Genomic DNA, 14,083 nt, shown 5'->3' with positions numbered 1-14,083 from the left:
ATGTCCGTGCAGCCTGTCATCAAAACATGTCCTCCATTTTGGCAAACGACAAAAACAAGAGAGACGGTTTTTCTTTCTTTTATTCTCTGGCAACCCATAGCCTACAGTGTATGGCATCTACACACACACACACACACGCTCTCTCTCTCTCTCTCTCTCTCTCTCTCTCTCTCTTCTCTCTCTCTCTCTCTCTCTCTCTCTCATTCTCTCTCCTCTCTCTTCTCTCTCACACACACACACACACACACCAATTAACGCAAGCGACCGATGCACTTGTCTATAATTCTTTATTAATATTTTTCATAGATAACATGGTTGATACCCCCACAATAACTGACATCACTTATCTTGTTTATAATACTGACACAGGAACATGGGAACATGTACACAAGTACACAAACACAGAGTCACAATTTCAGCCCAACTACAGAGTTAACTTCCAAAAGAAAACAGGAGACCCAGAGGCCATACAGCCAAGGCCTGTCCTGCTTTACAAAATGGTAGCAAAAGAACAACCACCTCTACAAAAGTAACAAAAATCCTTACTATCTATCATTGTGGAAGTGCTTGTAATTTCGGAAGTTTTTAATTTTCATAAGGGTATTAATAATATCAATGCCTAGAAAATCACCAGTAAAAATAGCTCATCTCTGTAAAAATGGGCTAGCAGGACAACCCTTGGCTGTGCATTTAGTCACAAACTTTTTTTTTCAAATTTTCTTTAATACAACAACAATAACATTGTTCCTTAATACAAATATGTACAGAGACTTCCACATTGTTTTTAAAAATAATGCCCTACACACTAATGCATTATCTATAATAAAGGTTATGCTCATTTGGATATTTCCTTCAAAGAAACTGTCCATGCAGTTGGGTACCTGAATCATCGTAATTAGATCACAGTTTCTTTACCATTATATCATATTGATGTTTTGTGTCTCTGTAACAACATGAATGTGTCACCACAGCAACAGCAATAGTATCTTCTCCTGCCTGTCAAAGACACGTTTAATAATTTTTTCCCTTTCTTTAAATAGCCCCCCCAATCCTTCCTGACCCCCTGAAAATGTTGTCTTCACCCCTGCCAACCTCCTGAGCAGGATTTGAGCCAGCTTCTTCAAATGTAAACATACCTTTGCCTGCAATGAGTGGAGCGAGAAAGGCACACATGATAAAAAGCACACAGCTTTAAGCTACAGTACCTACAGAGAGAGTTTGGTTTGGTTTTTATTAGCTAAATGACACCTTTTACCATTCTACCAGATATGACTTTCTCCTGGGAATGTTAGTGTGGTATGTAATGTGATCTACTTTGATTTGTTATGTTTTGTGTTTTTTTTTATTGGATGATAATGTTTGAAGTATAGGCACCTAATGATTGGCTACCTCCCTTTGCTGGACAGAACAGAATCAGGGGACCAATCTCAGGGGCCTCCAGATGTGTACAGTACCAATCTCAGAATAGGGAGCTTTGGGCTATCTTTCCTCATGTTTACAGGGTACTCTACTCTGTCTGTCCTCACTTTAACTGGTGAAGGAAGGGCAAAGGTCATTAAAGAGAGGACATTAAGGATCTTTGTATACCCTGGCCTACCACAGACTGATATATCAGATCATTGTTTTTATATTCTGCATTATTCAGGGGGATTCACAGGTGTGTGATCACTTTTGATCAGAGCAAACAGAGATTTATAGCTTTTACTTTTACAACCCCTACATGAGACCACATCCATTCACAACTATCAACTGAAATGGATCGTTTTACATGTCATGGCAAAACAAAAACAATATGTCACCATGCTCCTCCATCCTGTCTCATACATAGACATGAACATTATCATCCATGTAGTCAAATGTAGTGTTTATAAATAAAAACGGTCAACACAGCGTTACATTGGCTGGCGTAACATGACCCTGTATTTAACCAAAACCAGTCACACACTCTACTCTGTGCCGATTTGACACAGTCCACATTTTCAGTGCTTCTAATCCCATCACAATCGGCCATTTAGAAAAATACTAAAACATTACAAATACAGAGGACGTAAACTCCTTATATATGAAGAATATGTTCATCACTCATTATCAAATGAACAAGCTGTTGTTGTTAACACTTGATTACATGAAGTTTTGTACCTAGCTTTATAAACGTGTTGAACTGTCATTTAGCCATTTAATCTTACATCTCAGTGCAGGTCAAGCAGTTTAAAAGGGGTCATACCATATCGAATAAGATATGAGAATAATCCTAATCTGTATACTCTTGTAGTGTAGTATGCATGTGCATTAAAGGAAGGTGGAAGAATAAGCTACTTTCTTAAATCAAATGTATCAAGAACTCCTTCCTGAGGAAAGGTTACACAAGACAAAAGGGGAGAAGCCTTTAAAGGTTTTGACATTCTGAGTGATGGACACATATTTATGTAACAAACGCCTCTCTCTCTCTCTCTCAAACCAAGAGGGAGACCTCTAGCGCTGCAAATCAATCTCCACTCCCACACGTTCCTCTCTTTTCACTTGGAGGGCTTTGATCCAATCCCTGCTATCGCCGCAAGCTTTGGCTAATGTCCTAGTATCGTATTTATTTTGTAGATTTAGTCAGTTCTTTCCAGTAACCTGCGAGCCAAACTCTGCATCCCCTCTATAAAAACAATAGAGGGGATGGTCAAAAGATTTTGGTCTGAAAAGTATTACTGCCATGTATAAAAACGTAATAGCATTAATTGAATCAAACACCCCAGACACTGATGCAAAGGGAATTATACATCTCAAACAGTGTTTAGATTGACAGTACCAGTCAAACGTTTGGACGCACCTACTCATTCAAGGGTTATTCTCTTATTTTTTSTAATTTGTACATTGTAGAATAATAGTGAATACATCAACACTTTGATATAACACATATGGAATCATGTAGTAACCAAAAACAGTGTTCAACAAATCGAAATATATTTAAATATTTTAGATTATTCAAAGTAGCCACCCTTTGCCTTGATGACAACTTTGCACACTCTTGGCATTCTCTCAACCAGCTTCATGAGGTAGTCACCTGGAATGCATTTTAATTAACAGGTGTGCCTTGTTAAAAGTTCMTTTGTGGAATGTATTGCCTTCTTAATGCGTTTGAGCCAATCAGTTGTGTTGTGACAAGGTAGGGTTGGTATACAGAAGATAGCCCTATTTGGTAAAAGACCAAGTCCATATTATGGCAAGAACAGCTCAAATAAGCAAAGAGAAACGACAGTCCATCATTACTTTAAGACATGAAGGTCAGTCAATACGGAACATTTCAAGAACTTTGAAAGTTTCTTCAAGTGCAGTCGCAAAAACCATCAAGCGCTATGATGAAACTGGCTCTCATGAGGACCGCCATAGGAAAGGAAGACCCAGAGTTACCTCTGCTGCAGAGGATAAGTTCATTAGAGTTAACTGCACCTCAGATTGCAACAGACACATCTCAACATCTACTGTTCAGAGGAGACTGCTTGAATCAGGCCTTCATGGTCGAATTGGTGCAAAGAAACCACTACTAAAGGACACCAATAAGAAGAGAATTGCTTGGACCAAGAAATACGAGCAATGGACACACCTGGTGGAAATCTGTCCTTTGGTCTGATGAGTCCAAATATGAGATTTTTGGTTCCAACTGCCGTGTCTTTGTGAGATGCAGAGTATGTGAACGGATGATCTCTGCATGTGTGATTCCCACCGTGAAGCATGGAGGAGGATGTGGATGGTATGATGGTGTGGGTGTGCTTTGCTGGTGACACTGTCWGTGATTTATTTAGAATTCAAGGCACACTTAACCAGCATGGCTACCACATCATTCTGCAGTGATACGCCATCCCATCCTGTTTGCGCTTAGTGGGACTATAATTTCTTTTTCAACAGGACAATGACCCAAAACACACACCCATGCTGTTGTAAGGGCTATTTGCCCAAGGAGAGTGATGGAGTGCTGCATCAGAAGACCTGGCCTCTACAGTCACCTGACCTCAAACCAATTGAGATGGTTTGGGATGAGTTGGAACGCAGTGAAGGAAAAGCAGCCAACAAGTGTTGGAAGACTGTTGGAAAAGCATTCCTCGTGAAGCTGGTTGAGAGAATGCTAAGAGTGTGCAAAGCTGTCATCAAGGCAAAGGGTGTCTACTTAGAAGATTCTGCAATCTAAAATATATTTAGATTTTTTAACACTTTTTTGGTTATTACATGATTCTATATGTGTTATATCAAAGTGTTGATGCCTTCACTATTATTCTACAATGTAGAAAATAGTAAAAATAAAGAAAAACCCTTGAATGAGTAGGTGTGTCCAAAGTTTTGACTGGTACTGTACATTAAAACACAAACAGGGTAAATATGCAGGTATTTGTTTCTCTTTTTCTCACTCTGCTGGGGGTGAGTACCAGTACATTGCTAGTGGCCATAACCCAGTGTGCTATTAGAAGTCCATACTCAAATGCTGGCACTTTCAATGGTTTAAAAAAAATACACAAGAGAGTTTCATTACACTTGCTGAAAGCTAATTACACTACCCATTATCACAGTGTCTTCTACTAGGCTACCTCATCATATTATCACAGGGTCTCCTACTAGGCTACCTCATCATATTATCACTGGGTCTCCCACTAGGCTACCTCATCATATTATCACTGGGTCTCCCACTAGGCTACCTCATCATATTAATCACAGGGTCTCCCACTAGGCTACCTCATCATATTACACAGTGTCTCCCCACTAGGCTACCTCATCATATTATCACTGGTCTCCCACTAGGTTACCTCATCATATTATTTCACAGGGTCTCCACTAGGCTACCTCATCATATTATCACAGGGTCTCCACTAGGCTACCTCATCATATTATCACGGCTCTCCCACTAGGCTACCTCATCATATTGATCACAGGGTTCCCACTAGGCTACCTCATCATATTATCACAGGCTGTCCCACTAGGCGACCTCATCATATTATTCACAGGTCTCCCACTAGGCTAACCTCATCAGTATTATAGGGTCTCCTACTAGGCTACCTCATCATATTATCACAGGTCTCCCCACTAGGCTACCTCATCATATTATCACTGGGTCTCCCACTAGGCTACCTCATCATATTATCACTGGGTCTCCCACTAGGCTACCTCATCATATTACCAAAGAATCTCCTACTAGTTGCAACAGATCACTCAGAGCAAGTACTACACTTTCCCTATTGGCTTTTTAACGTTGTGATCTGTGTTTGAGAGCTGACCTTATCATAACCTTATCACAACGACACAGTACTGCACAATATAGCGCCAATGTGACCACTATGAAGAGGCCTCTATGCATGAACTCACTCACAGGACACTTGAACAAAGAGCCAACCATTTAGTTAAGATTACACACATTTCAGATTCACTACAACATACATTAGCATTTCAGATTCACTACAACATGCGTTAGCATTTTCACCATGTCTGGATCAAAGATAGAGAGAAATCCATAGAAAAGGAAACCTAAAAATCCACAGTCATATCCACCTCTATTCGTCACAACTCCCAGACAAGTGTAGTTCCTCTGATAGGCTAACAGAAGAGGAAAAGAGGCAACAATTACACTGGAAAAATATATGCATGTTTCTATTCATATAGCTTTTAAAATTCTATTTATACAGAATGTATATACAGTGTACTTATGGCCATCTTGGCAAAGAAACAAAGGCATCTGAAACAATCCCAACTCTCGTTCTGATGCCCTGGTCATGTCACGTGACTAGACATTGTACATTGCAGAATGCAAAGAATCAGGAAAGAAAGTGAGGGTTTTGTGGCACTTTGTGCATCAACAAATGAAATCTAAAATAAGGCTACATGGGCGTAGAAGTGGATCTGATATTAGTTGTCATTCTCCTTGATGGTTTAGTTTTTCCTTAAAGTGTTCTAGACCCAGACATCTAGTCTAGAACACACTGGAACAGCTCTAGAACACAGTGGAACAGAGCTCTAGAACACACTGGAACAGAGCTCTAAAACACACTGGAACAGAGCTCTAGAACACATTGGAACAGAGCTCTAGAACACACCGGAACAGAGCTCTAGAACACACTGGAACAGAGCTCTATGGAGCTTCTGCCCAAGACATTTAGAGAAAAGAATAAACAGAGAAAAATATTTGATCAAAAGGCATTAAAACATCTCTGGTACATTAAAGATGTTTTGGGTTAGCCAGTGTTGGCCACTACAAAGCGCTCTGGGAAGAAACATTTTATCCTTCTACTTTCTTGGTCTTATTTTTCCTGACAAAACGCAAACAATTCCTTGCTGACACAAAGACAATCTGATACCAACAGAACAGTGACTGCTTTTGTTGGTTATTCTGCTTAGGAACAACTGCTGGTATATCTATGAAAGCAAATCAAACAATATTCTATTATTTTCTTTCGGACCATGTTTTTTTCTTTATTTAAATATTAGCAATGGATTTTAAGACTACTAAGACTCAGCCATCACAGCACACACAGCAATGACTAAATAAATATACAACCATATGACAGTCAATTTCTTCAATATTAAATAAATAATAAATACATACTTTCTTTTTAAGCCGTGGATTTTCTGAAGATACTTTATCATAACAGAAATAACAGAAATGAAAACAGTTTTATAAAATTATCAAAACTTTGTCAGTTATAAAATATCTGCACTTAAAAATGTAAAAAAAAATATTTAAAATAAAATAAGATATATAAAATAATTAAGTGTGAACAGTTATCTATATAGATTTTTAAATATTGATGTAGAAGACTCCCTGTTTTAAATCTTTATGGCCATGATAGACCAGCAGGGTTGCATTTTGTGTTTCACAAAACAATAAAATAAAGTTAATAAATAGATAACATTAAATAAATACAAGTAGTTTAACATAAAATGGCAATAAATTACAATTTTGAGCATTCACAAATGTTTTATAATTTATATAACAAGAATTATTGTACCACAAACTATTCATTGAAATGAAGTGAAATTTCTATCTTCATAAAAACTATTGATATGACTAACTGGAATTGACCATTACTATTGTCATTCAGTTCAAAGAAAAAAAGCTGCATTTGCTGCTCTCATACACCAGTTGTTCCATTACAAATATAGTACAGGCTGTACTGTTGATTTTCAGAAGAGAAAAATTCCCCAGTGATTTGTGACTTCATCTTCATCTGAAGAGTTGTTCCGCTGAATTGAGCCGTAGAGCCGTGTTGACATCTTGCTGCAGTAGTAACAACAATAAGTGCATGAACCATTGCTCAAGAAGACCTCAGAGTCCAGTGATTCTCCATTTGCTTCTCCTCAATAGGGGTTGCTGCAGCGCTCACAAGCACGCTCTCCTTATCCTGCCCCAGAGCAAACCTTTCTTGAAGCCTTAGTGTCTTCCCTAGGACACAATGTTGGCGTTTTTTCGGCTTGGTTTTTGTTATTTCCTCAACGGGTTTCTTCACTTCACGTAGGCAGGTCAGACCCACTACTTCCATCTTTCTTTCTTCTCCAAATTGTTGCTGAACTAAAGCTTGAATTACAGTATACATCGGGACAGTCAACGAGACACCTCCAAAACAGGACAGACATGAAAACGACAAACATAAAACAAACAACCCCCCAGATATAGATATTTGTTCATCAATTCAAACTGAAGGATTTGATTCCGTTCCACTTCCTCCTTCCGATCCCAGCAGCAGCATGTTTGGATTTTGGTCCTAGTTCAGTTTTTTCTTCTTTTCAGAATGCTCCCTGGGTTTAATTTAAGTTGTCGTTTATAAAACCTGAATGCCCTTTTTGTATTTGTATTCTCGGTAAATATACTGTGGTCTCTTGACTCCATCTCTCCTCTCCTTTTACGTGTTTTCACTCTTTTTCCCTCGTTGGAGGTTTTTACACCTTGATGCTCTTCACAGCCTTGTTGATGCTCTCCAGCAGCGCCTTGTTCTCTGGGTTCTGGAAGCACTCCTTGTTGGTGTACATGTCAGTCAGGGTGCTCAAGTAGCTGTTGAAATTATGCTCAGTGATTGGCTCCTGCTGTGATGCGAAAACAAGGAATTTCAGTTTGTATGTACAGTATATGTTTCTGTTAGTGTGTTTCTGTTTAGTGTGTTTCTGTTTAGTGTGTTTCTGTCAGTGTGTGTATTAGTTTGTGTTAGTGTGTGTATTAGTTTGTGTCTGCATGTTCAAGCCTCGGCCTCAGCTGTTTCTGTACTGTATGTAAGTGTATTTAACTCACCATGTGTGGGAGACGTATGTTGGCCAGGCTGCGGATCAGGGCGTGGCTGAGGCCAGATAGCTCCATGAAGAGAGCCTCGTTCTGCTCCTCAATCAGCTTGTTCTCCACCTCAATGTTCTTCAGGTTCTTCTCCATGGATGAGATCTGCACCACAGCACAACAGTTATTTACACAGTTCTGTATAGACATTTACTTGAGCTCAGCATTTGCAATAAACCACAATGTAAACTGTTAGATTTTGACTCAATAATGTGACACGTACGCAAACACACACACACACACACACACACACACACACACACACACACACACACACACACACACACACACAACACCACACCACACACACACACACACACACACACACACACACACACACACACACACACACCTGTGTCTGCAGGTTCACCATGTCTGTCTCCATCTCGTTGTTGGTCTCATTGAGCTCATTGATCTCCTTGTTGAGTTGCTTGATGTCTTCGTCATTATCCAGAACTACAGGATGGAAAGGGAGAGACGCATGATGTCACAAGAGAGAACAGGAAAACTGGGCCAACATCATAGTTTGATAAAAACGAAACGACGCAACGCTCTCTCATCATTATGGTGATGGTAATGAACAAACATCCTAGTTTGAAATACTGTATTGACTAGACATTGACTGCCACATAAAGGTGTTCCCTATTTCCGTTGTGCTCTTACCGTCACTGGCCCGGAACCTGGTGCTCAGGTACTCCTCTCCAGGGAACTTGGCTTTCTTCTTGGCAAAGGAGGCTCTGGGACAGCCAGAGAGACTACAAAACAGGAGGAATAAAAATGGTCCATTTCATCAAGTTGAGTATTTGAAACCATGAAATGAAACACAAAATGATACAGTTAGATTGATGATGCAACCAGGGGTAATAATCTGCTCTGTGTTCTGTGTTGTCATTGGTCTTTACCTGCGGTGTGTGAGGAAGCTGGCCTTTTGTTCTGTGTTGTGATTGGTCCTTACCTGCGGTGTGTGAGAAAGCTGCCGTTGGCGTGTCCTGATCCATCGCAGTCGGGGGTGGGGCAGGTAGGGGCCTCTGTCTTGAAGGCCTTCCAGGAGAAAGGGTTACCGTTGAGCAGCCCCTCCTTCTGCCTGCGGGCAGCCAGCGGGCACCCATAGGCACTGCGATGAGTGGCATACTTCCCACTGATGTGACCCAGGCTGTCACAGCCAGGCACAGGGCATCTGTAGGGAAGAGAGAGAGCGACAGAGAGAGAGGTCTAACATTAGTATATCTATAGATATGTGACTTGTAGAGAGAGATGAGATGTAAATCACAAAGTGTATGGTAAATATAATTATAACATAATTTCATATAAAAAATGAATGTGTAAGACTGCCATTACAGTAGCTGGCATCATTTCACTATGCAACACTATGTAACACTATTTCACTATGTAACACTATTTCACTATGTAACACTATGTAACACTATTTCACTATGTAACACTATTTCACTATGTAACACGTGTTACATAAGTGAATAGTGTTTACATAGTGAAATAGTGTTACATAGTGAAATAGTGTTACATAGTGAATAGTGTTTACATAGTGAAATAGTGTTACATAGTGAAATGTGTTACATAGTGAAATAAGTGTCACATAGTAAATAGTGTCACATAGTGAATAGTGTTACATAGTGAAATAGTGTTACATAGTGAAATAGTGTTACATAGTGAAATAGTGTTACATAGTGAATAGTGTTTTACATAGTGAAATAGTGTCCACATAGGTGCATAGTGTTACATAGTGAACATAGGTTAACTAGTGAAATAGTGTTACATAGTGAAAGTGTTACATAGTGTTACATAGTGAAATAGTGTCATAGTGAAATAGTGTTACATAGTGAATGTGTTACATGTGAAATGTGTTTCATAGTGAAAATAGTGTTACATAGTGTTACATAGTGAAATAGTGTTACATAGTGAAATAGTGTTAATAGTGTTACATAGTGAATAGTGTTACATAGTGTAGATAGTGAAATAGTGTGCATAGTGAAATAGTGTTACATAGTGTAAAATGGTGTTACAATAGTGAAATAGTGTTACATAGTGAAATAGTGTTACATAGTGTTCACATAGTGAAATAGTGTTACATAGTGAAAAATAGTGTTACATAGTGTTACATAGTGAAATAGTGTTACATAGTGAAATAGTGTCACATGTGAATAGTGTGAATATAATAGTAGTACATAGTGAAATAGTGTCACATAGTGAAATAGTGCAATAGTGAAATAGTGTTACATAGTGAAATAGTGTAACATAGTGTTACATAGTGAAATAGTGTCACATAGTGAAATAGTGTTACATAGTGAAATAGTGTTACATAGTGAAATGGTGTTACTAGTGAAATAGTGTCACATAGTGAAATAGTGTCAACATAGTGAAATAGTGTTACATAGTGAAATGGTGTTACATAGTGAAATAGTGTCACATAAGTGTTACATAGTGAAATAGTGTCACATAGTGAAATAGTGTCACATAGGTGCATAGTGTTACATAGTGAAATAGTGTTACATAGTGAAATAGTGTTTTACATAGTGAAATAGTGTCACATAGTGAAAATAGTGTCACATAGGTGCATAGTGTTATAGTGAATAGTGTTACATAGTAAATAGTGTCACATGTGAAATGTGTCACATAGGTGCTAGTGTTACATTAGTGAAATAGTGTCACATGTGAAATAGTGTTACATAGTGAAATAGTGTTACATAGTGTTACATAGTGTTACATAGTGAAATAGTGTTAATAGTGTTACATAGTGAAATATGTCACATGGTGCATAGTGTTACATAGTGAAATAGTGTTACATAGTGAAATAGTGTTACATAGTGAATAGTGTCACATAGTGAAATAGTGTACATAGGTGATAGTGTTACATTGTAGTGAATAGTGTTACAAGTGAATAGTGTTTACATAGTGAAATAGTGTTAACATAGTGTTACATAGTGAAATAGTGTTACAATAGTGTTTACATAGTGAAATAGTGTTACATAGTGAAATAGTGTTACATAGTGATAGTCACATAGTGAAATAGTGTCACATAGTGAAAATAGTGTCACATAGTGAAATAGTGTCAATAAGTGAAATAGTGTCACATAGTGAAATAGTGTGTGTACATAGTGAAATAGTGTTACATAGTGAAATAGTGTCACATAGGTGCATAGTGTTACATAGTGAAATAGTGTTACATAGTGAAATAGTGTTAATAGTGAAATAGTGTCATTAGTGAAATAGTGTACATAGTGAAATAGTGTACATAGTGTGAAATAGTGTCAATGTGAATAGTGTCACATAGTGAAATAGTGTCAATATGAATGTGTTACATAGTGAAATAGTGTTACATAGTGAAATAGTGGTTACATAGTGAAAATAGTGTTACATAGTGAAATAAGTGTTAATAGTGTTTACATAGTGAAAATAGTGTCAACATAGTGAAATAGTGTCACATAGTGAAATAGTGTTACATAGTGTTACATAGTGAAATAGTGTTACATAGTGAAATAGTGTCACATAGTGAATGTGTACATAGTGTTACATAGTGAAATAGTTACATAGTGAACATAGTGTTACATAGTGAAATAGTGTTACATAGTGTACATAGTGAATAGTGTTACATAGTGAAATAGTGTCACATAGTGAAATAGTGTTACATAGTGTCACATAGTGAAATAGTGTTACATAGTGAAATAGTGTTACATAGTGAAATAGTGTCACATAAGTGAATAGTGTTACATAGTGTACATAGTGAAATAGTGTTACATAGTTGTACATTAGTGAACATAGTGTTACATAGTGAAATAGTGTTACATAGTGAAATAGTGTTACATAGTGAAATAGTGTACATAGTGAATAGTGTTACATAGTGTTACATAGTGAAATAGTGTACATAGTGAAAATAGTGTACATAGTGAAATAGTGTTACTAGTGTTACATAGTGAAATAGTGTTACATAGTGAAATAGTGTCACATAGTGAAATAGTGTACATAGTGTTTACATAGTGAAATAGTGTTCATATGAATAGTTACAAGTGTTCATAGTGTACAATAGTGAAATAGTGTTACATAGTGAAATAGTGTACTAGTGAAATAGTGTTACATAGTGAAATAGTGTTACATAGTGTTACATAGTGAAAAAGTGTTACATAGTGAAATAGGTGTACATGTAGTGGAAATAGTGTTACCTAGTGAAATAGTGTTACATAGTGTTACATAGTGAAATGTGTCACATAGTGAAATAGTGTCAACATAGTGAAAATAGTGTTACATAGTGAAATAGTGTTACATAGTGAAATTAGTGTTACATAGTGAATAGTGTACATAGTGAAATAGTGTTACTAGTGTTACATAGTGAAATAGTGTTACATAGTGAAATAGTGTTCACATAGTGAAATAGTGTTACATAGTGAAATAGTGTCACATAGTGAAATAGTGTTACATAGTGAAATAGTGTTACATAGTGAATAGTGTTACATAGTGAAATAGTGTCACATAGTGAAATAGTGTTACAATAGTGTTACATAGTGAAATAGTGTTACTAGTGAAATAGTGTCGACATAGTGAAATAGTGTACATAGTGAATAGTGAACATAGTGAAATAGTGTTACATAGTGATTAATAGTGTTACATAGTGAATAAGTGTTACAATGTGAAATAGTGTTACATAGTGAAATAGTGTTACATAGTGAAATAGTGTACATAGTGAAAATAGTGTTACATAGTGAAATAGTGTTACTAGTGATAGTGTTACATAGTGAAATAGTGTTACATAGTGTTACATAGTGAAATAGTGTTACATAGTGAAATAGTGTCATAGTGAAATAGTGTCACATAGTGAAATAGTGTTTACATAGTGAAATAGTGTTACATAGTGAAATATGTTTACATAGGAAATAGTGTTACATGTGAAATAGTTGTTACATAGTGTTACATAGTGAAATAGTGTTACATAGTGAAATAGTGTCACATAGTGAATAGTGTTACATAGTGAAATAGTGTTACATAGTGAAATAGTGTTACATAGTGAAATAGTGTTACATAGTGAAATAGTGTTACATAGTGTTGACATAGTGAAATAGTGTTAATAGTGAAATAGTGTTACATAGTGAAATAGTGTTACATAGTGTGACATAGTGAAATAGTGTCCAATAGTGAAATAGTGTTACATAGTGAAATAGTGTTACATAGTGTTACATAGTGTTAATAAGTGTTACATAGTGAAATAGTGTTACATAGTGAAATAGTGTTACATAGTGAAATAGTGTTACATAGTGAAATAGTGTTACATAGTGAATAGTGTTACATAGTGAAATAGTGTTACATAGTGAAATATGTTACTAGTAAAAATAGTGTTAAATAGTGTTACATAGTGAAATAGTGTTACATAGTGTTTATGTGTTCAATAGTGAAATAGTGTTACATAGTGAAATTAGTGTTACATAGTGAAATAGTGTTACATAGTGAAAATAGTGTTACAGTAGGTGTTACATAGTGAAATAGTGTTACATAGTGTTACATAGTGTCACATAGTGAAATAGTGTTACATAGTGAAATAGTGTTTACATAGTGAAATAGTGTTACATAGTGAAATAGTGTCAATAGTGAAATAGTGTTACATAGTGAATAGTGTTACATAGTGAAATAGTGTTACATAGTGAAATAGTGTGTCACATAGTGAAATAGTGTTCATAGTGAAATAGTGTACATAGTGAAATAGTGTTACATAGTGTTACATAGTGAAATAGTGTTGACATAGTGAAATAGTGTTACATTAGTGAAATAGTGTTACATAGTGAAATAGTA

At 36.7% G+C, this 14,083-nt stretch overlaps 1 protein-coding gene and 1 long non-coding RNA gene across 2 annotated transcripts in view; both read right to left on the bottom strand.

Moving 5' to 3' along the window:
* Nucleotides 1-270: 270 nt before the first annotated feature.
* Nucleotides 271-4,846, bottom strand: LOC139029019 (uncharacterized). Its single transcript, XR_011481230.1, has 2 exons — nt 4,814-4,846; nt 271-4,704 (listed from the first exon to the last, which is right to left on the bottom strand). It is a non-coding gene; the product is annotated as an uncharacterized lncRNA (long non-coding RNA).
* Nucleotides 4,847-5,356: 510 nt separating this feature from the next.
* Nucleotides 5,357-14,083, bottom strand: part of LOC111976820 (myelin transcription factor 1) — a 58,055-nt gene continuing 49,328 nt past the window's right edge. Inside the window, 5 exon segments of the mRNA XM_070447754.1 lie at nt 5,357-8,049; nt 8,252-8,395; nt 8,643-8,746; nt 8,954-9,045; nt 9,246-9,467. Coding sequence (XP_070303855.1) covers nt 7,906-8,049; nt 8,252-8,395; nt 8,643-8,746; nt 8,954-9,045; nt 9,246-9,467 — 706 coding nt within the window. The 3' untranslated portion in view covers nt 5,357-7,905.

The sequence above is a fragment of the Salvelinus sp. IW2-2015 genome, linkage group LG17 (assembly GCF_002910315.2).
Source record: "Salvelinus sp. IW2-2015 linkage group LG17, ASM291031v2, whole genome shotgun sequence".
Taxonomy (NCBI): Eukaryota; Metazoa; Chordata; class Actinopteri; order Salmoniformes; family Salmonidae; genus Salvelinus; species Salvelinus sp. IW2-2015.
This window is presented reverse-complemented; position numbering and strand designations above follow the sequence as displayed.